Here is a 24113-nt window from a genome sequence, read left to right on the forward strand (position 1 = left end):
AGAATCATACAGATTCTAACACAGAATAATCTATTTTGGTGATCCTGCAAAAGAACAAAGGCTAGGAAAAACTAAATTGTGTTTTGGCTTGAAGTCACCTGGTTCCAACTACCTACTACAGAATTTGGAGAAAAACAACTTTGCTTCATGTATCTGAAGTAGACACCTCTGAAAATGTACAATTTAATCAGAAATGAGAAGAACAATGAGAACAAAGGTAAAACAAAGTGAACTCTGAACCCAGTAAAAGAAGAACTGTCTGCTCTACATTTAGATTATAAAAGAGATAATTACACATCAACAGTTTTTTCAGGGGGTTCTTCCTCTTTGACAGGCAGTTCTACAGGCTTTGGTTCTTCTTCCTAAAACCAAATGAAACAACAAGGTTAATGTAAATCAAGAGTAAATACTCATCTCCCAGCACTCAGGAGGCTGAGGCAGGAGGACTGCAAGTTCAAGACCAGACTGAGATACATAGTCAGACCCTGTCTCCAAAAAACAAAAAACAACAGTATACTCATCTACACAAGATTATCAGAGCTCCAACATGAGCCAGTCTCACAGGACCTTCACTCCCCTCACAGACTTCCCTAATACATTAGCATCTAACGACTGACGTTAAGCACGGTCAACGCAGTGGCATATTGCCAGGCCAGCGACTAATGTTACTCTGTCCAACTCACCTCTGTTTCATCTCCCAGTACATCTTCTTCATTTGCCTCCTCTTCGGCTAAAGAATATTAAAATATTCAGGTCAACTCTTGCTATAAACCATATTGATCACTGTGCTAAGGCTAAAATTATAATCAACTTGTTCTCCAAAAATCAGAATCAATAATGAAGGAAGAATAGCAAACTCACTACATTTGGAGAAGACAAAACCAGATCTCTATCTAACTTTAGTACAAAGGTGAATTCCATGTGGACTGAAAAACTAAATGTGATGAGGTCACATTATAAAATTAATTTAAGAAGTAATTATGAAAAAATATCCTTGAGAATCAGTGACGGGGAAGGATTTATTTAAAAAACAAGTCGACTGGCATGGTGGCACACACCTGTCATCCCAGCACTCAGGAGGCTGAGGCAGGAGGATTACTGAAAGTTAAAGGCCAGTCTAAACTACATAATGAGACTCTGTCTCAAAACAAATTAAAAAAAAACGAAAACAAGAACAAGAAAATCACTGTTAAAAAAAAAAAAAAGAAGGCCTACATACTGACAAGTGAGTGATGCGAATCAAGAGAAAACTGGGTAAAGGAACATGAGGCTGAGGCAGGAGGCCGGGCACGGTGGCGCACGCCTGTAATCCCAACGTTCAGGGAGGCTGAAGCAGAAGGACTGCTATGAGTTAGAGGCCAGCCTGGGCTACAAAGTGTGTTCAAGGCCAATGTGAACTGCATAGGGAAATCCTGTCTTAAAAAGAAAAAAAAAAGGAACCATGAACACCAAAAACATTTAAACTATTTTCATAGAGAAAAGTAAGTTAAAATAAGAAATTAGCAGAAACAGTCCGCTTGATAGGATAATGCCAAATTTAGGTTTGTGGAGATATGAGAACCTTGATGTACTGGTAATATGAGAGAAGATTTAAGAGGAAATTCCAAGCCAGGTATGGTGGTGCACACCTGTAACCCCAGCACTTGGGAGGCTGAGGTAGGATGACCAGTGTGAGTTCGAGGCCAGCCTGAGATACAGAGTAAATTCAAGACCAGCCTGAACTACATGGGAAAACTCTTGTCTCAAAAAACCAAAAATAATAAATAAGTAAAAATTCTGGGAAATAATTTGGCATTGTCCAGTCATATTAAGTACATGTACACTTATGAATATATAGTAATTACCAATCCCATTCCAGGGTGTATACCCAGAAAGACTCTCACAGGAACGTACGAAAATAACAGTAATTCAGAATAATATTATCTACTGATAGCAGAGTATATAGTTTATATACTGATAGCACACTATATACACACACAAGCACATTATTAGTACACCGTATACTATTACACACATAAAGCATTAACATTATTATAATAAGTAGTAGTATTACTTATAGTAGCTTAGCGTTGGAGATAACACAGGTATCTACCACCGGATGAATTATAAAATGTAGTGGCTATACAGTGACACCTCCATTTATAAACTTCCGTTTTTTTTCCGATTTTGGGGATTTTCATGATTTTGCATTTGTGTTTATGTGAGGAAGACGGCTGTGATTCATGTTTGTCTCCCAACATGGTTTGTGGACAGAAGTAAAATTCTGCCAAATACTTTTGTGTATAAACCAAATTGCTTGCAAACAGAAGCATTTATGAACTGAGGTATTACTGTATTCATATTTTTCATGATTAGAAAATACAGTGAATGTTTTTAAATTTACTATAGCAAAAGACACACTGCCATCAACCCCCTTCAAAATATTTCCCTCACTTTGAACACACGCATCCCCTCATTCTTGGCACTTTCTGAAGCAGTTCTGGAAGTCTTCTTTCATGCCTTTTGGTGCACTGTCATGGTTGCCTCAGTGTCTGGAATGGATTAAAAAGGCTGACCTCTCACAGGCATTTAGACTTTGGGGAAGAGCCAGAAGTCGTAAGGGGCCACATCTGTTAAGTAAGGTAATGAAGACACTGTAATGTTTTTACAGGCCTGCCTTTCCACTGGGTGTCGTGCAGCAACAGCTTTCACCACATTTTTTATCTCGCCTCCTAAGACGTTCACGAAACATGACTTTCAGAACTGCTTCAGAAAGTGGCAAGAACAATGGGATAAGTACGTCTGAAGCAAGTGGGGGCAGTCTCTGAGGGGGATTAGTGTCAGTGTGTCTTTTAATGCAAAATTTTTTTAAAAATTTAAATACCGCATATTTCAATCATACTGTGTAAATGCAGAAGTGTAATAAATTAGATGACTATATAACCTCATCTCACATAGATACCACTTTAAAAAAACATAATACTTAGCAAAAAAGAGAAATAAAATAACGCTACGGCCTCATTACCAATTATATAAATGAAACTACTATACCAAACACTATGTGGTTTATAGGAATCAAGACAAAAACTATACGTAAAACTCACTGGGGCTGAGCATGGTGGCACATGCCTATAATTCCAGCACTCCAGGAGGTTGGAAAGTTTGAGCCCAGCCTGGGCAACTTAGCAAGATCTTGTCTCAAAATAAAACATTTTTAAAAAGAGCTGGAAACAAACAAACATGATGAGAATGGATGCCTAAGTGAGTTGGAAGGAAGTGAAATGAGTAATGGCAATAAAAGGGAATAAATAAAAATTAGAGAAGGGATTTATATAATCTGGGAGGGTAATATGCCTTAATGAAGCTGGGTTGTTTTTTTTTTCTTTCTTTCACGGTACTAGGAATTAAACCAAGAGGCCACACATGTGCTAGGCAAGCACTCTACCACTAAGCTATAGCCTCACCGTTTTACTATTTTTGAGACAGGGTCTTATTAGTTTGCTCAGGCTGGCTTTACACTTAGAATCCTCTTGCCTCAGCTTCCCAAGTAGCTGGGATTTCAGGCATGTACCACTATGCCCACTTTGTTTTATTTTTTAAAAGGCAGAATTTAAAATGTCTAATCAGGAGGAACTACAGATTACGGTTTATAGACTGCAAGGGTCCACAGCAACAGACCTTTAGCCATGTCAACAGTTACTGTCCTAAATTACTTAATAAGTTTCTAGCATAAAAGGAATTAAAACTTACACCTTTTGGGCTGGGAGTGTAGCTCAGTAGCACAGCCATTTGCCTAGCATGCACAAGACCCTGGGTCAATCCCCAGGACCACAAAAACAACCAAAACAAAGTATAAAACTTAAACCTTCCAAATTTTCAGCCTAATGTTTTTTGCATTACCATGCTAACTTTTAAATGATACACTGAAATATTCAAGATCAGGCTGAAGAACATGGTAAGACCTTTTCTTTAAAAAGCAAAAACAAAACACACACACACACAAAAGTTGAGGTAAAACTATGTCTTTTAAAAAAGAGAGTAAAAAAAACTTACATTGCCAATAACCTGTTCTGTGCAAGTGTTCTAAAAGCAAACAGGCCGGGCATGGTGGTACACACCTGTGATCCCAGCACTTGGGAGGCTGAGGCAGGAGGATTGCCACAAGTTTGTGGCCAGCCTGGGCTACATAGTGAGTTCAAGGCCAACCTGAACTACATTGTGAGACCCTGTCTCAAAAAAACAAAGTAACAAACAAAAACAACCCCACAAAAGAGCTAGAGAGCCAACAAACAGCAGTGATCCCATCAGTGATAGTGCAAGTCACCCTTCACAATAACCCTCGTCTCTCTTACCTCCTTCGCAACACCCATTAAGGCTTTCAAAGGTAAGAGCAGGATAATTTGCTTATTTTTGTTTGTACTTTGTGTTTTATAGTTTTGTACTGCATTACAGTACTATAATCACTTTTATGAGTACTTTTAGGTTGTGGAATGAATCATCTGAGTTTCTATTATTTCTTACGGCGAAATTTGCTTTGATATATTTACTGTCAAGTGCTGTGGATTACAAGCATGTTTCTGGAATGAATTATGCCTGCCAACCAAGGTTTTATTGTATTTTTTTGTATTATAATCATTACTTTGGATGACCAACAATAGTTTCCTTGACGTTGTTAATCAAAAGCTTACATGCAACAATGACCTTAAAAGAAGGCTTCTAAAAAAATTTTTTTAATACAATGGAGGACTACTCAGCCATAAAGAAGGATAAATTGGAGACTTTTATAGGTAAATGGATGCAACTCAAGACCATAATCATAAGTGAAATAAACCAGACTCACATGTAAATATTGTATTGTCTCCCTAATATGAGAAGCTGACAGAGTAAGTAAGATCCAAAATGTACAACAGATATTGTAAAATGGGAAGAAATTGTTCAAAATGAAAGAAAAACTAGGATGGGGGAAAAGAAGAAAAGATGGAAGGGGAAGGCCAAAAAACAAAAAAAAAAATACACATACATATATATGTACATATATATATAAGACAGTTATACTACTAATTTCTCTTACTTCATTGAAAAGAAAGGTTTGTGCTAATATTGCCTGGAAAATTAAATGCCTATATTTTGTATTTGTCTATATTACTCTGAGTAACTAATTTAAAGATAACAATATGCAATGTATTAACCACTGCTACTCTATTATCTTGTTTTGATATTTGGGGATTTTTTTCCTCAAAATTTTAAAAAAATTTTAAAAAGGCTCCTCAGAAGAAAGCTTCTAAGCAGCAGAGGCTAAAAATTGATCACCTCGCATCATTTTTTTTTTTTTTTTGAGACTCGCTATGTAGTTCAGGCTGGCCTTGAACTCACTATGTAGCCTAGGCCAGCCTCAAACCTGTGGCAATCCTCCTGCCTGTTTCCCAGGTGCTGAGATTACAGGTTTGCACCACCACATCCGGCTCCCTCACATCATCCTGACTTTACAGAGTACTCACCATGTTCTTCAAGATATGCCTGCAGCCTGTTGATGAGATCTTGTTTTATTCCTTTGGTCTCCAAACCACGTGCAAGACATTCTTGCTTTAGCTCAGCAAGCTGAGGAAAAAAAATTAAACTTTTCCTTAGTTAACAGAATAAATCCAAATGAATAAAAGAGATAATACAAGAAGGAAAAAAACAAGTTCAATTGTAAACAATTTCCCTTAATCCTAACAAGACTTTAGGTTAAATGATCCGCTTTTCCTCTAACAATATTCAATGTAACAGAGGATTTTTCCAAAAGAGATTTAAAAATAAACATCACACTTTATTTGTATGTCTATTTATTATCTCATCTTTAGCCATTTATGAATAATTCCAAGTGAAAAAGTTTTTTTCCTTAAGATTACTGTGTTAACTACTGTATGAAAAAAATGAACTTTCAGGCAGAAAATCTAATGATCTACAAGGTTCTTCCCACCATTTTGCTATCGTATACATATGATATGAGATATCCTCAGGGGTTTATATGTTAGAAGCTTGGTTCCCAGTGTGAGAATGGTGAGAGGTGACAGTACTTCAAACAGTGAAAGCTAGTGGAAAATGTCTGGGTCTTTGGGGGGCACAGCCCTTAGAAAGAACTAATGTATACTTCTTACAGTGAGGTAATTGTTGAAAGGGTGATTCTTACAAAAGAGCAAGACTGGCCCCTCCCTGCTCTCTGGCTTCCTGTCTGTCTTTCCATGTGACCTTTCCTCAAATTTGATTGCACCATGATTTCATCTGCTATGAGGCTATCATCAGATGGTCAGCACTATGTTATTTGAACTTTAATCTCCAAAGTTGTGAGCTAAGAAAGGCTCTTTTCTTTTTTTTCTTTTTTGGGCTTTTTAAGACAGGGTCTCACTATGCAGCTCAGGCTGGCCTTGAGCTCACTTTGTAGCCCAGGCTGGTCTCAAACTCCCAATAATCCTCCTGCCTCAGCCTCCCAAGTACTGAGATTACAGGCATCTACCATAATGCCTGGCAAGCCTCTATTCTTTATGAAGTACCCAGGCTCAGGTAGTTTATTGTAGCAGTGGGACACAAACTAAAACACACCTGTTATCCCAACCTACCATATACATGCATACACATCAGACCATTGGAAAATTAGGCAGATGTGTTGGTTAGTTTAATGCCAACAATGAAATGACTATGGAGTCTTCATCAAAATGTAAGTAAATATCTAACAACATGCCATCAAGTCCTATTGAAGTTGTTTTTATCACTGTTATTGTTACAGTGCTGGGGATTGAACCCAGTATCTTGCACATGGTGGGCAAGTCTTCTACCACTGTGCTATACTCCCAGCCCCTGTTGAAGATTTTTAAATCAGTCACTTGACTAAAGATATAAAAGGTAGGTTTATCAACCATACAGACAACAGGAGAGGAAGAATTATTGGATTATGGTCAGAATTAAAGGACACAACATACAACAAACCCTCTTCAGAAAAAATGAGCCAATAATGAAGATTTTATTTTAAAGGAAAAGCTTGATGTGTAGCTCACAGAAAGAGTGCTTTCCTATCACTTTTGAGACCCTGGGTTCAAACCCCAGCACCACACACAAACAAAAAAGCAGTAAGTATACATATGCAACCTTACACATAAGATTCAAAACTCCACGAGGTTTGGTACTGCATGCTTATAGTTTCAGCACTCCAGGAGGCTGAGCCAAGGAGGATCTCAAGTTGCAGCCAAGCCTGGTTGACCTGGTGACTTAGGAAAACACTGTCTCCAAAAAAAAAAAAAAAAGTTTGGGGATGTAGCTCAGTGCAAAGGCCTTGTGTTTAATGCCCAGTACTTGAAATAATAAATAAATAATAAAAGTTTAAAAAAAAAATTTTTTTTTTCTGGTCCCGGGAATCAAACTCATGACCTTGCTCTTGCCAGGCAGGTGCGGTGCTGCTGAGCTAAATCCCCAGCCCCTAAAGAATTTTTTGAAGTGCTGGAAATGTAGCCCACTGCAAAAGCCCTGGGTATTCAAACGCCCATTATCACCACAAAAAAAAAAAATGAAAACTTCAACTAAGCTAGGCACGGTGGTGCACGCCTATAATCCCACCAGTTGGGAGGCTGAGGCAGGAAGATCTTTGTGAGTTTGAGACCAGCCTGGGCTACAAAGTGAGCTCAAGGCCAGCCTAAACTGAATAGTGAGATCTTGTCTCAAAAAGATGAAACAGAAAAAAAATTCAACGGAACAAAACTGGATGAGGGAGTTCTAGTTCAAGAATAAATCAAAGGACAAGGACCTCAGGGTTTTAGGCAAAAAGAGTTAACAGTATGATTGGCTACCAAAACAATTCTAAATTAGAAGTAATGGAAATATTGAAGCCTTAATAAATGCCTTTACTGACACCTATATATTCTTAATTTTATGAAGCACAAAATTTCCATCCAAGAAGAACAAAAAGGAAAAGGAAGGCTCCTCATCCTATAGACAGATCAGCACACAAAAAGATGCTTGGTTCTAAAGACAACTCGCAGTTTCGCAGATCTGTCTCCATCACTCTGTGTCTCTGTCTATCTATCTGTCTCTCTCCTTGCTTTTTCTGTCTTCTGCTGCCATAAACTGTTGCCTCTGCCATATGCCACCCTACCTTGGAGCCAGCCATTTATTGACTGAAACCTCTACAAACTGTGAGCTAAAAAACCTTTTCCCCTTTAACTGGCTGTCAGGTATTTTGTCTCAGCAACAAGAAAAGAAAGACAGAATTTGGTAACAGAGAACTGGGGTCATTGCTGTGACTACACCTGACCATATGATTCAGGAGCCTTTGGGAATGATTTGTGGGAAAAGTTTAGAATGACTCAAGAGATCCCAGCAGAAAAAGGAGAGCTGGAACAGCTTAGGCTGTTCTGAATGGGAGATTCTGGCCTGAGCTCAGAAGATCAGAAAGCAAGTACAGGCCAGACTCCAGGGGTTTCCACTGGAAAAAGGACTGCATTGGCTGCTGAACTCCGATGACGTGTGCTATGGCTTGGCAGAAAGTTTGTCTGCATTTTGCTTGTGTCCAGAGACTTTGCCTAAAAGTGAGATTAAGGGCAAAAGACTAATTAATTTCATAGAAGAAATTTCAAGACAGTAGAATGTTGAGGTGGTAGCATGGTTACTGTTGGGAGCTTTTAGCAAAATCTATGTTGAGAATTAAGCGCAAAGAGCACTGCAGAATAATTTAAAACATTATGAGTTTGGCCAGAAAGGAAACTCAAGTAAAGCTGTGGACTGCAAAGATGGGACAGAGGAGATGCTGACTGCTAAGAAGGAATATGAGAATAGAAAAGATGGCCTGAGGGCATCACAAGAAGCAGCAGGACTCCACCTTTGGCAGCCTCAAAATTGCAAAAGTGAAAGACTGTTTTGAGAAGAGAACCCCAGAGCACATGTTCCAGTATGGTGGCAGCATAATTTGTTCCTTGGAACTGGATTGTCCAGCAATCCAGGAAAGCCTGGCTACTGCTCTAGCTGGCAGCAGACCTTGGCATTATCCACATGGCACTGGTTTTAGGTGCATGCAGAATGCAAGAGCTGTGGAGTCAAGAAGGCTTCCACCCTGATTTCAGAAAAAGGCCTGGGAGGCCAGGCAGTGTGCCCCTGAGAGGGCAGTGTATGAAGCTGCGTGAAGTCAAACGTGCAGTGGATACCCTAGCAGTTTAGAGAAGTCCAGAACATGGATCATCTGAGGAAAACTGCAAGGAGAGCAGAGCAGGCCCAAGAGAGAACCCATGAGAGCTACAATAGCCAAAAGTGCTATATGGGTAGAGCCACCCAAGCCCTTTGAGTTCACATCTTGCCACAAATTGCCTCAGATGCTCCACATGCAACTATGAGACTTAATGTCTGCCCTGCTGGCTTTTGGATTTGCTTTGGTCCTACTCCTTTATATCTTTCTGTAACTTTTGGAATGGAAATGTCTACCTTGTGCCACTGTATGTTGGAAGTACTGAACTTTCATTTGTACAGGGGCTCACACCTGAGTTTGCTTTAAATCTCAAAGGAAACTTTGGAGTCCCTGGTTTTGATCCTCAGTACCACCAAAAAAAAAAAAAGCTTTTGTTTATAAAAATGATTGCAGAGTGACTGTTGAATTTAAGAGTTAAGAACATAGCCAAATACTTAGGTTCAATTGGAGCTTTACTAGTTACAGGTATGTAACCTAGGTGAGTAACAAACTTTTCTGTGACTCAGTTTCCTTTCCTGTGAAATGGGAATAATAATAGTACTTATCTCAGTAGTGTTATTATAAAAACTTAAATCTGAAAATATTTGCAAAACATTTAGAATAGTGCTTGGCAACTAGTAACTATAACTGCCTGACACTGGGTGAGGGATCAGACTAGCATAGACAAAAATCACTGGTTCTGAATTTCTGAATTTCAACCAGTAGTTTTTAATTTAAAAAAAGATTGATACTGCTGCTTTTTATTTCATTCAAGTCATCAAATTTATGTAAAAATAATCAATTTATCAGTAAATATCAACTACTAGAAAAATGAGCACACATTTGGTTTATCGGTGATGCTGCACCGCTAGGAAAGTCTCTAAAAACTTTCAATTTTTGTACTGATCACTAACCAGTAATAGCTAGTTTATGACCAGTACTAGTCTGTGACTCACACCTGTACAATTTTACTAATCTACAATCTGCACTTTATTTAGTTATTGATTGACTGATTGGGTTTTTTGTTGTTGTTTTTGAGAGAGAACCTAGTCCAGGCTGGCCTTGAACTTGCCATCTTCCTGCCTCAGCTTCCCAAGTGCTGGGATTACAGGTATCTGCCACCATTCAGGGGTCTAAATAATCTTTAAGGTCTGTTTCTTAAGAATCTTATGCAACAACCACTGTTAATTTCCTATCATCTGTCTGAAATTCTGTATTGCTCTTATTGTTTTTATGTTGTTTTGTTTATGTCTGTGTTTGTTAATATTTTCATTTTTTTATCTTTAAAGTAAAAGAATCTTGATCATTCTGGGTTTTTTTTTGTTTTTTTTTTGTTTTTTTTATGTATACAAGGCATCAGACCCAGGGCCTTCACAACTGAGCTATATCCCCAGACCTTTTAAAAAGTTTTTTTTTTTTTTTTAAACCAAATGGCTAATTCCAGTTTATTTATTTAATTATTTATTTTGTCTTTTTTGGGACAGGTTTTCACTATGCAGTTCAGGCTGGCCTTGAACCTACTCTGTAACCCAGGCTGGCCTCAAACTTGCAGGGACCCTCCTGCCTTGGCATCACCACGCCCAGCTAAAAATGTTTATTTTGAGAGAGGATCTTACAAGTCACCCAGGCAGGATTTGAATTTGTGATCCTTGTGCCTCAACTTCCCAGACAGTGCTGGGATTACAGGCATGTGCCACCATGCCAAGTTTACAACTGGTTTTCACTGACATAGAGAACATCCATCAACGCTGATCTTGCCACTGCCACTCATCTTTATGCTCTCAGCCCCAGTAGTTCATTGTGTTCCTCTTAACACCTTCATGTATCCTTCTGATCAAATGGGAATGGCACACAGTTTTTCCTTAATGTTGTATTACTTTCTTTATTCTATTGTAGGTTGTTATATATTTGGACATTATTTTATTTTAGGAGATCTGATCTTAAAAGGGAAACAAGTAAAAACACAAAATAGGTGAAAACAATTCTTCTTTGCACATATTATGAGCACAACTATATAAGGGAACCTAAATCTTTAAAAGCTTTAAATAAAACTAATATTTTCCCTCATTTTACATGAATTTGTGTTTAAAAATATTTGGAGGGGCTTGAGACAGGGTCTCACTATGCAGTTCAGGCTGTCCTTCAACTTACTATGTAGCCCAGATTGGCACAGAACTTGTGACGATCCTCCTGCCTCAGCCTCCTGAGTGCTGGAATTATAGGCAGGCACTCCATGCCCAGCAATTTAAAATATTTTAAAAGCAAGTTACAGTATATTGAGTGAATTATATGGTAAGTGAACTATATCTCAACAAGGCCATTTAAAAAATAAGTAACACAACACTGTATTTAGGATACTAACATTAATGTAAAAACCACCACAGCCAGGCATGATGATACATGCCTATAGTTCCAGCTACTCTGGCATTGGCGGTATGGTGATAGGCACAGCTGCTGTCCTATAGCTCCAGCTACTCTGGACATTGAGATGGGAGGATGAAGTTTCAGGCCAGCACGAACAACACAGGAAGGCCCTACCCAAAAGAAATAAAAAACCACACAAATCTCCCTGCATGATGTACAGTATATACACGAGATACCTGGACAAGAAATAGGTTAACAATAGTTAAACCTGGAAAGAAGAAGCTACTTGGTGGCAGTGTAGGAGGTAAACCTCTTATACATCTTTTAATACTTTTAGAATTGTGAACTTATGCACAAACATTCAAAAAAAATTTAAAATGTTATTTTAAAATCTTTTACTTTTTAATAATCAATCTTCATTCTACCTATTTGACTTACAGAGAAAGGAAAAAGCGACTGACCCTGTAATACATTTGACATTAATCACTCATTTCTCTGTGATTTCTTCTTTTCTAATCATGAATCCTGTTGTTTTTTTCCTAATTGTGAATTTTGATTAACACCTTTTACTAGAAATTTTTTTCATCAGCCGGGTACAGTGGCATATGCCTACAACGTCAGCTACTTGAGAGGCTGAGGCACAAGAATGGAAGTTCAATGGCAAGGCTGGGCAACTTAATGACACTGTTTTGTTTGTTTGTTTGTTTCTGTTTTGTTTTTCTTCCGGTACCAGGAATGAACTCACCACCTTGTGCTTGCCAGGCAGGCACTGTGCTGCTGAGCTAAATCCCCAGCCCCAATGACATTGTTTTAAAAATAAAAAGAGGTGTGTGGCTGATGGTTAAGGAAGCACCTATCCTGTGTGATATCCTGGAGGGCCCAGAAGGGAAGATAACAGACCCACTGCAGCCAAAAGAAAACCACAGGTGCTACATACATGCACGAAGTTTTAGGGTTCTGAGATAATGAAAAACAGCCTGCAGTAACAAAGAACAAGAACTTTGGGAACATACATCTTGGACTTGACACACCACTTAGCTGTGTGACACAGTTACCCAATTACTTACTATCTCTGGGATTGTTTCTTTTTTTGAAATATACAGGGGAGTTACCTTATAGGTTTAATATGCGAACTCGACCAGCTAATGAACATATATGGCTTCAACAAATGCCTGACACACAGTGAATGATATACATCGATAATTAACTGTTATTCTGAAGAAATTTAGTAAAATAAGGTCATTGTTGTGGCAGTCAGAAATTAACCTGGACAGACTGGCAAGGGATACAATTAAGAGCTTTTACTGGAGGTAATGCTGCTTGCTTATCTATAATCCCAGCTACCCAGATGGCTGAAGCAGGAGGATTGTCAAACTCAAGGGTAGCCTGGGCTATTCATTTATTTGATTTTTCTGAGACAGGGTCTTGCTGTGTAGTTCACGCTGGTCCTGAACTCACTACGTAGTCCAGGCTGGCTTCAAACACATCTCCCTCAGCCTCATAAGTGCTGGGATTACAGCCATGAACCACCACACCTGGCCCAACCTGGGCAAGTTAGAAAGACCATGTCACAAAATAAAAACTAAGAAGCCAGGCATGGTTATGCATACCTATAATCCCAACATTCTGGGAGGCTGAGGCAAGAGGATCACAAATTCAAACCCAATCTGGGCAATTTAGAGATTTGGACATTGTCTCAAAAAAAAATTTTTTTCTGGTGTTTTTTTTTTTTTTTTCCCGGTACCAGGAATCAAACTTACGACCTCGTGCTTGCCAGGCAGGCACTGAGCTGCTGAGCTAAGTCTCCAGCCCCTCAAAAAAAATTTTTAAAAGGCTGGGGATGTAGTTGAGTGTGAAGGCCCTGGGTTCAATCCTATTAACAAAAAGCAACAACAGAAACAAAACTAATTCAATTCCCAATTACCCTACACACACCAAAAAAAAAAAAAACTTAAAAGGGCCAAGAATACAACTCAGTGATAGAGTACCCCTGGGTTCAATCCCCAGTATGGGGAAAGGATTGTTTAAACAGGGAAGATCTAAGTGGTAAAATCCTTTACCCCCTACAATGCCAACAGAACACAAACTCATCATATCAAGATCCTCCTCTCAAATTTTTCAAGACTCTGCCTTGCTTATAGACTACATGACAGAACCAGACTCCTACAATTTTGAACGTCTTTTCCAGTATCACTCCAATTTACCTTTATAGTCACTCAGTTAATCTACTTTCCAATTTCTCTTCAACATTAATGTATATGCACTTCACACTTTGGAGATATAAATGTCTCAGTGTTCTCAACACTCTGATAATACTACACCTTTCTGGTTCTCTCCTATCAGCAATTCCTTTTCCCATGTTTAACTAGAAATCCCACATTGTTACAGGTCAAGGCATTTTCAATGTTTAGTCTCTTCCAAATTGTATTAGAATGACTGCATTGCTACAAAATCTTCAGAAATTTACAGTTGATACGGACTTACATATCAACTCAAGTATGTATTTTTCCTCCTATTTCAGAGCTTCTTTCTTTCCTCTAAAGTGCTATGCTAAAGCCCCAAATTCCTTTTATAAAAACATAAAGATTTTAAAGACACAGTGGCATGTGCTTGTAACCCCAACCCCTTGGGAGGCCTTGCCAGAGGATTACAAATTCGGTCTTTTTTCTTTCTTTTTTATGTGATGCTGAGGATCTTACCCAGGGCCTTGTGCATGCAAGGCAAGAGCTCTACCACTAAGCCACAACCCCAGCCCTAGGGAGGATTACAAATTCAAGGCCAGCCTGGTCAATTTAGACCCTTTCTCAAAATTTAAAAAAAAAAAAAAAAAAGTGTGAGATCCTGGGTTCAATCCCCAGTACTAAGAAAAAAAAAGTTTTTAAAGGCAACCAAACCCTAAGTCAAACCAAAATGTCAGGATCACTCCATCAAGATCATCACTATAACCAAACATTAAATGTCTAGAAGTCAAAATTTAAAGGATGAGTTCTTTACCAGAGGTCCATGGACTCCTCAGGGTTACAAGGTAGTTTTATGAATCCCCTCAAATTGCATGCAAAGTATTTGTACATGCCTTTTTCTGGGGAGAGGGTCCGTACCTTTCATCAGAGTCTCAAAGATATCTGTGACCTCCAAAAGGTTAAATGCTCTAGAGAAAAAGCAAAGACAAGCAAATGTGATTAAAGAATGAGACCTGTTTGGGCCCTCAGGAATGCCTCATGTTCTTCGTATTAAAATCAGGTCAGAGGATGTTATGTAAAAATGACTTATCCAATCAAATGCAAATTTAATATAGAGCTCATAAATACTGACTTGATGGAAAGAGAAAGTCCACAAACCAATGCAAAAATCCATACATGCAAGTTATAGGACAGCTGGTGGTTTACTCCAAGATTTCAAAAATCGGACAAACAGAAAATATTAGACCTTTTATTAATATTGTTGTCATTCACCTAAAAATTCCTTTTCTGTGTCTACTTTATACACAGCAGTACAAAAGTATGTAAGTTATACAAATATATATGAAATGGTTGCTCAATTTTTCTTCTTACAGTAAGTATTAGACCACTGTGTATTCTACATATTCCAGCACTGAGAAGTTCATAGTTACTCTAGCATAACGGGAAAACCAAAAACCCATTAGAACAGTTTAGAATCCATCAGTTTAATATATCCACTTTCACAGAAAGGTAAATTACTATCCCCTAGTAATTAAAGACAGGACCTCTTGTCAGGTGTGGGGGACACACCTATAATCCTAGCACTCAGGAGGCTGAGGCAGGAGGACTGCAGAGTTCAAGGCCAGTCTGGGCTACATACTGAGTTCAAGCCCAGCCTGAACTGCATTGTGAGACCCTGTCCCCCAAAAAAGGACCTCCTCCTACGATTATTCCACTTATTTTTTTGTTTGTTTGTTTTATTAAAGCTCATCAGGCATTAAAGTTCAAAAGATCAGCTTTCAATTTCATCTAAATCAGCCTGGTTTGTCCATGGTTCCTGGGTAATGTAACCAAAACATCCAATGGGAAAACTACTTGTGAAATCACAAAGGGACAACTAATCAAGATATTCTCTTCATTCTTCCTAAAAGAAACTACTCTCCTAATAATCTAAGCATAAGAAAGCTACCCAGATTTCCAAAAGGCACAACTTAAAATACAGGTAACTCCTATGAGTCAGTGTCACCCACTGGTGACACCAAGAGATGCAGGGTCTATCCACGATATCAAACAGGATAGACAACCGTAACCTTGGAATTGTTTTTCCAAAATACTACAGCTATTTCTCTTTCTCTGGTGGTTGAGGGCGTCCTGAGAAAGCCGGCAAATAACCTCATGAAAAAATTCAAAAACTTTCAAAGCGGAGGTGTTTACAGTTTTACAAATTCTTAAAGTTGCCTCAACTCCCAAGTTCTACGAAGAGGCTTCTCTTCCGAGACCTCTCCCTGGTTCCAAAATTCGCCCAGGAGGCGTTACCCCACCTAGGGTAAGGGAATGAGAGCATGTTCCGGATCACGTTCGGGACGTACTCAGATATAAACAAGCAGCAATGCCATGGTGTGCTAACCAGGGAATCTCAGCTCCGGACAACACCCAGGAAACCTCCACCTCGGGAAGAAAGCCCCTGAGTCCGTAGGGGCAGGAGGGACCCCTGACGCAACGCGGCTCTGACGAGGCGAGAGGAGGGTAACAGGTAGAAGGCGCCCGTACAGTCCGTTGGAGAAGGGTGAAGGTCAACACAAAGGTGAGGCGAGCCGAAAGACGGGGTAGAGAGAGAGAGGGAGAAAAACGGGAGACGAAATAGGAAATTAAGCAAAGCAGGCACAAAAGAACGACGGAGGAAGCCGGGAAACGCAGCGGAAAAGGCTGCAGGGAGAGCACGGAGGATAAGAAGGCGCGAGCCACCCTATACAATTCGGTCCCCAGAGAAGCCCACCTCAGTCCTTCCCCCGCCTCAGAGTACCTTCAGTTTGTGGAGCTCCACCGTCTCCGCCGCCATCTTGCTATCCCGCCACTCCGCCGGCCCCCACCCGTTTCCTCCGCCCCCAGACGCTCCCGCCTAGGCATAGACTCAGGTCTGACCAATCATGGCCGCTCTTACTCCCATCCCACTATCATCGGCTCTTCCCATTCGTCAATGCCCTGTGTCAGTCCCACGCTTCGGGGCGACTTTCGCCAGCTCTTTCCAGAGGTGGGACCGAGAGAAGGGCGGGCTCTGCCCGGTCCAAAGACGGAAAGGGTGACCAATTGTACCTGCCCACTGCCGACCGCCAGCCAATCAGTGACAGAAGCGAGGAACCTGCTCCTCCAATAGAAAGAGCACGCAGACGAGGGGGCGGGTACTTCCTAGAGACCACAGGTGTAGGAGGAAGCACCTCGCCCCTAGGTGCACCGGCTCTTCAGGCTGGCAGGTAGGGGCTGCCGATAAATTGAAGAAGCCTACTGGGGGTAAACGGTGGGAGGCGGGAAGTGCGGCGGGAAGGCGGAGAGTTAAACAGCAAGAAGAGTGCTGAAGGGAGTCTGAAAGGAACCGAAGCGAAAGAGGGAAGCTGGGAGGGGCGTGGGGCGGGATTAATACCAGGGTTTAGGGAATTTGGGGGCGGGCGTTATCTGCTGTAGAGCTAGTACGATTTTAAAGCGACACGTTCAGACAACTGCCGCCCTAGCAGGGTTGGGACTCCCATTTCTTCAAGCAGTGAGTCTGGGTGGCTTTCTTGTTCAGTTCACAAGCCGTGGGTAAGTTCTTGCACCGCCCCGCCCTTAAAACAGGGAGTGGGATTGTTGGCTGCCGACATGCCCAGCGGGTGAGAGCTGCGGCGGACAAGCCCCAGAGGAAAGGCTGTGGGCTGGGGTAGTTTTTACTCTCTCATCCCTTCTCATCGGTCTTGATTGACCATGACTGTTCTGTAATTCTGGGCATATGGGATCTTTTCATGGTTCATTCCTAACTTCTCAAGTAAAGTGAGATACTGTTTACCCTGCTCCTTGACGTGGTCCCCCAAGCCTAGGCATTTTTCAGGTTACAGCTTTAGTATGACAATCAGAGTAAAAATGCCCCCCCAAAGGAGGGAAGACTCTTCTCACATTTTAAACTTTTTTTTTTGAGACAGGGTCTCATATGTACGCAGTTCAGGGCGGCCCTGATGTATGGTGATCAGGCCAGGTGATCAAATTTGGGGTGATCTTCCTGTCTCAGACTCCAGAGCCCTGGGATTACAGGCTTGGGCCACCATGCCCAGCATCTTTTAAACTTTTTTCCAGAATCTTTACTTTTTCCTTTCCGCATGGTAGGGAAGTTTCTGCTGGAGTTCAGAGCATTTTGGTTCTTCAGGGAGGTGACTGGGGTAAACACACTCCAACAGGAGCTGAGAGGAAATTAAGTTGGACTCCTGCCTGATCCCCTCATTGTGATAGGATGAATGTGGGGGTGGCGCACAGTGAAGTAAACCCCAACACGCGGGTGATGAACAGTCGGGGCATCTGGCTGGCCTACACCATCTCGGTAGGACTGCTGCACGTCGTCTTACTCAGCGTCCCCTTCCTCAGCATTCCTGTTGTCTGGACCCTGACCAATGTCATCCACAACTTGGTAAGTACAAACCCACACCGTGTATCCCCGCCCCCCAGCTTTCCCTGCCAAAAACATCACCGATTGGGGGTTGGTCGTCCTTTGGGGACTTCATGTAATTCTTGGGCTGAAAGACTGCTCTGTGCCTCTAACACTGTCCCTTTCCCTCTTCTCAGGCAATGTATGTCTTCCTACACACAGTGAAAGGAACACCCTTTGAGACCCCCGACCAAGGAAGGGCTCGCCTGTTGACACACTGGGAGCAGATGGACTATGGGCTCCAGTTTACCTCCTCCCGAAAGTTCCTTAGCATCTCTCCTGTTATACTGTGAGTTTGTGGTGGGCAGGGGAGATGCTAGGTTAAAAACAGCTCCAAGAATCAGGTGGAAAAGTCCATAGGAAAGCTTTGAAAAAGCAGCCAGGCGTGGCAGCACACGTTTGTAATCCCATCCCTTGGGATGCTGAAGCAGGAGGATCACGTGGAGTTTGAGGCCAGCTTGAACTGCATAGTGAGACCTTGTCTCAAAAAACAGAAGTGAAAGCGGCAGACTACCCATCTAAGTTGCTTTGAAGATAACTATAGTATCCCAGTTCTGAGCCTACAGAGCGCAGTAAAAAGTAGATGGTAATCAAGCACTCCTTGGTGCCTCCTTGGTACAGAGGAATGGAGAAGGGACTGAGAAAAGATATCTCTGCTAAAACCAAGTGTCTTTACCCTTCTAAAAGAAGTGAGTATATCAAGGTAGAACTGATACCAATCTTCAAAAACTGACTGGAGAGTGGAAGCAAAGAGGACTCTAACAGTCACACAGGCTGAAACAGCTTTCACTGTCATTTGTCATTAACAATTAACAAATACAGACTGGTTTATAATCTTCAGTTAAAGGTGCTGCCTGATTATCTCAATCCCAAAGTAAATGCTGTTGATATAGCTGGAGTATTTTTAGATATCCAAGAACTGCATGCAATCAAACTGACCATTTAAGAGAGAAGAGATCACTGGAAAGCCATGAATGTGTACAGGGAAGGCCAAACCTCACTCGTCCTGTTTTTTTTCTCTCCCAGCTACCTCCTGGCCAGCTTCTACACCAAGTACGATGTTGCCCACTTCCTCATCAACACTGCCTCACTGTTTAGCGTACTGCTGCCCAAGCTGCCCCAGTTCCATGGGGTTCGTCTCTTTGGCATCAACAGATACTGAGGGGGAGGGCTGAGGACAGCCCCACAGGCATGGAGAAGGCACCAGAGCAAAAGACCAGAACATCTTTCCCTTCTCCACATTGTCTTTTGTTTCTTGAAAGCCTGAGAACGGTACAACCCTTCCCAAACTCAGGAAGAGATGAGACAAGAAAGTGGAACTGTTGGGTCCAGCCCTGCTAAGGGCAAGACTGAGTCAGGAAAGGCAAACGGGGTTAAGAGCCGCATCACTGTCCTCTACAACAGGAAGCCATATGTAGGCAGTTTGTTTGATGATGGCACTGCCAGTATTTTTCATCCTTACCACTTTCCTACTCTGTTTTGCTGTGTATGTATTTTCCTTATAATAAAGATAATTTTTTTAGCTGTGGCTGTAATTTGATCAGCAAGAAAGCAGAGAAGCCAGGGCTGGGGATTTAGCTCAGGGGCAAAAGCACCTGCCTGGTAAGTGCAAGGTCGTGAGTTCGGTTCCCGGTACCGAAGATAAACCAAAAAAAAAAAAAAGCAAACTGGTAAAATTTATGGGGCTGGGGATTTAGCTCAGTGGCAAAGCACCTGCGTGGCAAGCGCAAGGTCGTGAGTTCAGTTCCCGGTACCAGAGAAAAACCAAAATAAATAAATAAATAATAAATAAATGAAAGCAGAGAAGCCAGATAAGGTGGTGCACACCTGTAATCCCAGCACTCTAGGAGGTTGAAGCAGCAGGATTGCAAATTCAAGGGATCCTCAGTGAGACCCTGTCTCAAAGTAAAAAATGGCTGGAGATGTATGTCAGTCCAAAGGCTCTGGATCCAGTCCCCAGTGCTGGCGGAAAAAAAGCAGGGAGATGTCCTCATAACATTGGGGAAGATGGAATACTAGCTTACTGTACAAAACTTGAAGCAGTTTTTTATCCTTTGGCCCAGCAGCAGGTGCGCTTCAGTTTCAGCTCACAGTAGGAAAAGATTATCAAGTGAGAAAAAGGGCCCCAGCTATATGGGCAAAAAAGAGAGGGAAGATACAGGTTGCCAGTTATACGTTTATAGAAAGATAATCCCCTGGCTTTAAATAGCTATGTACATAAAAATATGAACAAACTTAAAAAAATACAAACCCTTGGATAACAAGGAGGCTTGTGAGAACTCCCCTGTCATTCTCCCTTACCCAAGGGCAGAGGGCATGAGTCTGCTTTTTAAAAATTACTAATTTTGGCCATTCTTGCAACAACAAGCCTGAAGTTGGGTGATTTACCCACAAGGTGAAAGTCAAGAAAAATTCATTGTTTCTGCTCTGTGAACTCTGTGCCTCTGGAAAATCAGGGCTACATGCTTCCTTGTTCTGTCTTTTAACTAGTGTTACCGGGCTGATGGAGACTCCTCCCTAAAATGGACCAAGAAATAAGACTCGTGGTTTAAAAGGGTGGGGGATCATCGGCTCTAAAGGCAAATGACGAGACAAAGGCATACCAACCCCAGAGAAATACTCACTTCCCACCCCTCGGGGACATATTGTCCAACCCAGTTCTGGGCCCCAGGTTTGATCTAGCCATCCCTATTTCTTTGGTATTGTCAGAAGACAAGATTCAGTTCCTGGGTGCTTCGGTTGGAGGGATAGTGGTTCAGGGGCCTCCTATAAGTACTAGTGAACAATTTAAGCTTAAAATTTTCCCTTTTTAAAATCTTTAAAAATAAACAAGTCAAACTCCATCCTGTGCTATACACAGCCCTTTTGACTCCCTGACATTGATCGGAGGAAAGTAGAGAAGGGGAGTCAACGCTGGAAGGGCCGCCTCACTTTCTTCCTCCGCTTGGGTTTGGTTTCTCCCTTGGGTACTGTGCTGCTGGGCTTGGAGGCTGCAGTGCCCCCAGAGTCAGGCTGAGGAGCTGCAAAGAAGTTCCCTTTGGACATCTGGCCTGGGGGTACTTGAAAGATCCGGCTCAAGAAATCCTGAAGGTCAGCAGGAGAGGCGTCTGAGGGGGCTCTAAGAAAAATAGTAAGAGGTATTAAAAAGTCATATAGCTGCTTTTGTTAGAACAGTGAATTCTCAAACTTCTTAAAAATGATACACTTTTTAAAAAAATGATACACTTACTGTATTTTCCCAAAATAAGATCAGGCCTTATATTAATTTTTGCTCCAAAAGATCTAATGGGGCCTATTTTCAGGGATGTCGCTTTTTTTTTCCTCATGCGTAACAATCTACATTTATTCATTAGAAAAATTTACACTTATTCAAATACAGTCATGTCATCTTCTGGAACATCATAACTCTAACCCTAACTCCAGCCTGAATTTCTTGCCACTCCATTTCCTATAGAACCATTGGCCTTAATCACTCACGTCCAGCAACAGACCTCTTCTTTAATGAGTACTACTTGTCCATGTAGCCTGCTTGTAGTGCATTGTTAAAACTCACAACACAGTGAATTATAGAGTCATATTAGACACAGCCATGTCCGTTCGCTATCAAGTGTACACACTGTACATTGTGTCTATACTCTGACATTAGTAAGTCTCAAGTTCACCTGTTTACTAAGCATTTACCTCTCGTCCAAAGGTGCCCACTGGGCATTTACAGATAATTATAATTGATAATTACCATTTCTTAAGGTATTAAATATCAAACTTATATTCTTGTATTAATAATATTTTATCATACAATACATCCATCACATGTTGCAACATACATCTGCTGGACAATCTCTTATTTTGGGGGTAGGGTTTATATCATGAGCATCCTTAAAAATCATGGGAGGACTTATTTTCTGGTTAGGTCTTATTCTCAGGGAAACACAATATGTGTCCTTAACAGCAGGTCATCTGAAATCACTTTCAAAACTGGAACAGTGCACGGATAACAGAGAGATACCACCTACCTCTGCCGACCACTGGTGCCCGGGATCCGAGAGCCAAATGAGATGTGATAGGGAACTTTGTGGGTATCAGGGGAGATTCTCACACGTTGACATCCAGCCCACTCTGCAAACAGGAAAGATAATTCGTCAAAATATTGTAACTTTGGGCCAGGTGTGGTGGCACACACCTGCAATCCCAGCACTTGGGAGGCTGAGGTAGAAAGATCACTGTGAGTTTGAGGCCGGCCTGAACTACATAGTGAGATCCTGTCTCAAAAAAAAAAAAAAAAATGCTTGGAGCACATGAGGTGAAAGAAGTATGATCCCATATTTTTCCACATCAAAAGTATACCCATGGGGGCTGGGGATTTAGCTCAGCGGCAAAGTGCCTGCCTGGCAAGCGCAAGGTCGTGAGTTCGGTTCCCGGTACCAGAGAAAAAACAAAAACAAAAAAAAAAAGTATACCCATGAGCTGGGCAGGCATGATGTTAGAGCACACTTGCAATCCCAGCACTGGGGAAACTGAGGCAGGAAGATCACCAAGAGTTCATGGCTAGCTTGAACTACACAGTGAAACCCTGTCTCATAAAACCAAAAAAGAAAAAATATATACCTGTGATGTCATAGACCTTTCCATCCATTAGTGCAAAGTAGGTAATCTTGAGCCCCAACATGCTTGACTCTGCCCAAAAGTCTCCTTCCTGAGCGGGATGCAGCCTGTTACACTCAGCACAGTATCTGGCACTCTTAGGTTCACGGTCCATCTCAAACCTCCTACAACATAACAAAGGGTAGTTCCTTAGCACTCCAGGTCCTTAGGGCACTGCTAGTAGTTTCTTTTTTTCTTTTTCTTTTTTGTCCTTTTGAGACAAGGTCTCGCTATGCAGTTCAGGCCAGCCTTGAGCTCACTTTGTAGCCCAGGCTGGTCTCAAACTCACAACGATCCTCCTGCCTCTGCCTCCCGAGTGCTGGGATTACAGGCATGCGCCACCACGCCCAGCTAGAAGTTTCACCATTACTGTGAGATACTGCCAAGATACTGAAAATGACCTCCACTGTTGTTACCTAATTACCCTCCCCTCAACTTTCTATCTTAAAGCTGATCTTTTTTCTTACCGCTAGTTTGAATCCTCAATCTCTTGAGAGTAGGGCAAAAGTAGAAACCTCTGGGTCTTTTTCTCTTTGTGTCCCACAATTACCAATAAAACAAGAAAGGCCTGGGGTTACCTAACCTCTAAACTGTGGTCCTCCCACCCTTGTCCTGTTTCATACCGATGCTTCCCTTGGCACCGACTACACATCATAGTATTCATTGCTTCCTTGAGGTCATCTTGCAACTTAGACAGAAACTCATTCACCGACCGGCTCAGCTCATTCTCTGCCATTCGCTTCCTGAAAGAAGAAAGGCTTTGTAAGTCTGACAGTATTGAGGGAGAGATGAAGAGACAGCTCTGTTCACCTCTTGAGGCTCCTGGCTAGCTATAAAGACAGGCATCAGTCCTCTCCGTCTCAGAGTTTATCCACAAGCTCAGTGGCTTCTATTGAAGATTCTTCAATTAGCCCTCCTGACAGTGTCTCATCTAACTTACATCTCATATTCTTTCCGCCTTTCAGGGTTGCTGACAATGTCCCAAGCTGCCCTTAAAACCTTGAAGGCCTCCTCAGCCCGGGGATGATGGTTTTTATCAGGATGAACCTACCAAGACAAAAAGAGGCTTCATCACAAATCACACATGGATTTATTACAGATCAAAGGATTCCCTTTCATTTTAGAGAATCGATATAGCTTGACGATTAGTTACTCTGGCTCTGCAGACAGACCGGGGTTCCAGTCCGAGCTGTCACTTAACTCTGTAACTTGGAATATTTTACCAACAATATATTTTGGGGAGGATTAAATTAAGAATATGTACGAGGTATACAGGACAGAATCTGGCATGACAGTGAGCCACTGTAGTGGATTGATAACTGGTGGTCAACTTATA

At 41.4% G+C, this 24113-nt stretch overlaps 3 protein-coding genes across 5 annotated transcripts in view; 1 reads left to right on the forward strand and 2 right to left on the reverse strand.

Annotated features, from left to right (window-relative positions):
* Nucleotides 1-16592, reverse strand: part of Sarnp (SAP domain containing ribonucleoprotein) — a 54751-nt gene extending 38159 nt beyond the window's left edge. For both annotated transcript variants that reach the window (XR_262968.2, XM_005397259.2), the window contains exons 1-4: nt 16493-16592; nt 5478-5577; nt 684-730; nt 295-362 (exon numbers count right to left, since the gene is read on the reverse strand). Coding sequence is in view for 1 of the 2 variants with exons in the window: in XM_005397259.2 (XP_005397316.1) it covers nt 295-362; nt 684-730; nt 5478-5577; nt 16493-16528 (251 nt within the window). In the remaining variant the exon portion in view is untranslated. The remainder of the gene's footprint in view (nt 1-294; nt 363-683; nt 731-5477; nt 5578-16492) is intronic.
* Nucleotides 16593-16832: 240 nt separating this feature from the next.
* Nucleotides 16833-19658, forward strand: Ormdl2 (ORMDL sphingolipid biosynthesis regulator 2). 2 transcript variants are annotated; one of them, XM_005397260.2, is made up of 4 exons: nt 16833-16940; nt 17944-18118; nt 18274-18425; nt 19163-19658. In XM_005397260.2, the coding sequence occupies exons 2-4, from the start codon at nt 17945-17947 to the stop codon at nt 19296-19298; spliced, it is 462 nt and encodes a 153-aa protein (XP_005397317.1). In that variant the 5' UTR covers nt 16833-16940; nt 17944; the 3' UTR covers nt 19299-19658. The 2 variants fall into 2 exon arrangements, with proteins under 2 accessions (XP_005397317.1, XP_005397318.1); XM_005397261.2 differs by lacking the exon at nt 16833-16940 and adding an exon at nt 17142-17265.
* A 634-nt stretch (nt 19659-20292) lies between these two features.
* Nucleotides 20293-24113, reverse strand: part of Dnajc14 (DnaJ (Hsp40) homolog, subfamily C, member 14) — a 12653-nt gene continuing 8832 nt past the window's right edge. Inside the window, exons 3-7 of the mRNA XM_005397265.2 lie at nt 23718-23824; nt 23401-23520; nt 22742-22902; nt 22150-22252; nt 20293-21254 (exon numbers count right to left, since the gene is read on the reverse strand). Coding sequence (XP_005397322.1) covers nt 21044-21254; nt 22150-22252; nt 22742-22902; nt 23401-23520; nt 23718-23824 — 702 coding nt within the window. The 3' untranslated portion in view covers nt 20293-21043. The remainder of the gene's footprint in view (nt 21255-22149; nt 22253-22741; nt 22903-23400; nt 23521-23717; nt 23825-24113) is intronic.

This window comes from Chinchilla lanigera, unplaced genomic scaffold, assembly GCF_000276665.1.
Source record: "Chinchilla lanigera isolate Chin_1 unplaced genomic scaffold, ChiLan1.0 scaffold00057, whole genome shotgun sequence".
NCBI lineage: Eukaryota > Metazoa > Chordata > Mammalia > Rodentia > Chinchillidae > Chinchilla > Chinchilla lanigera.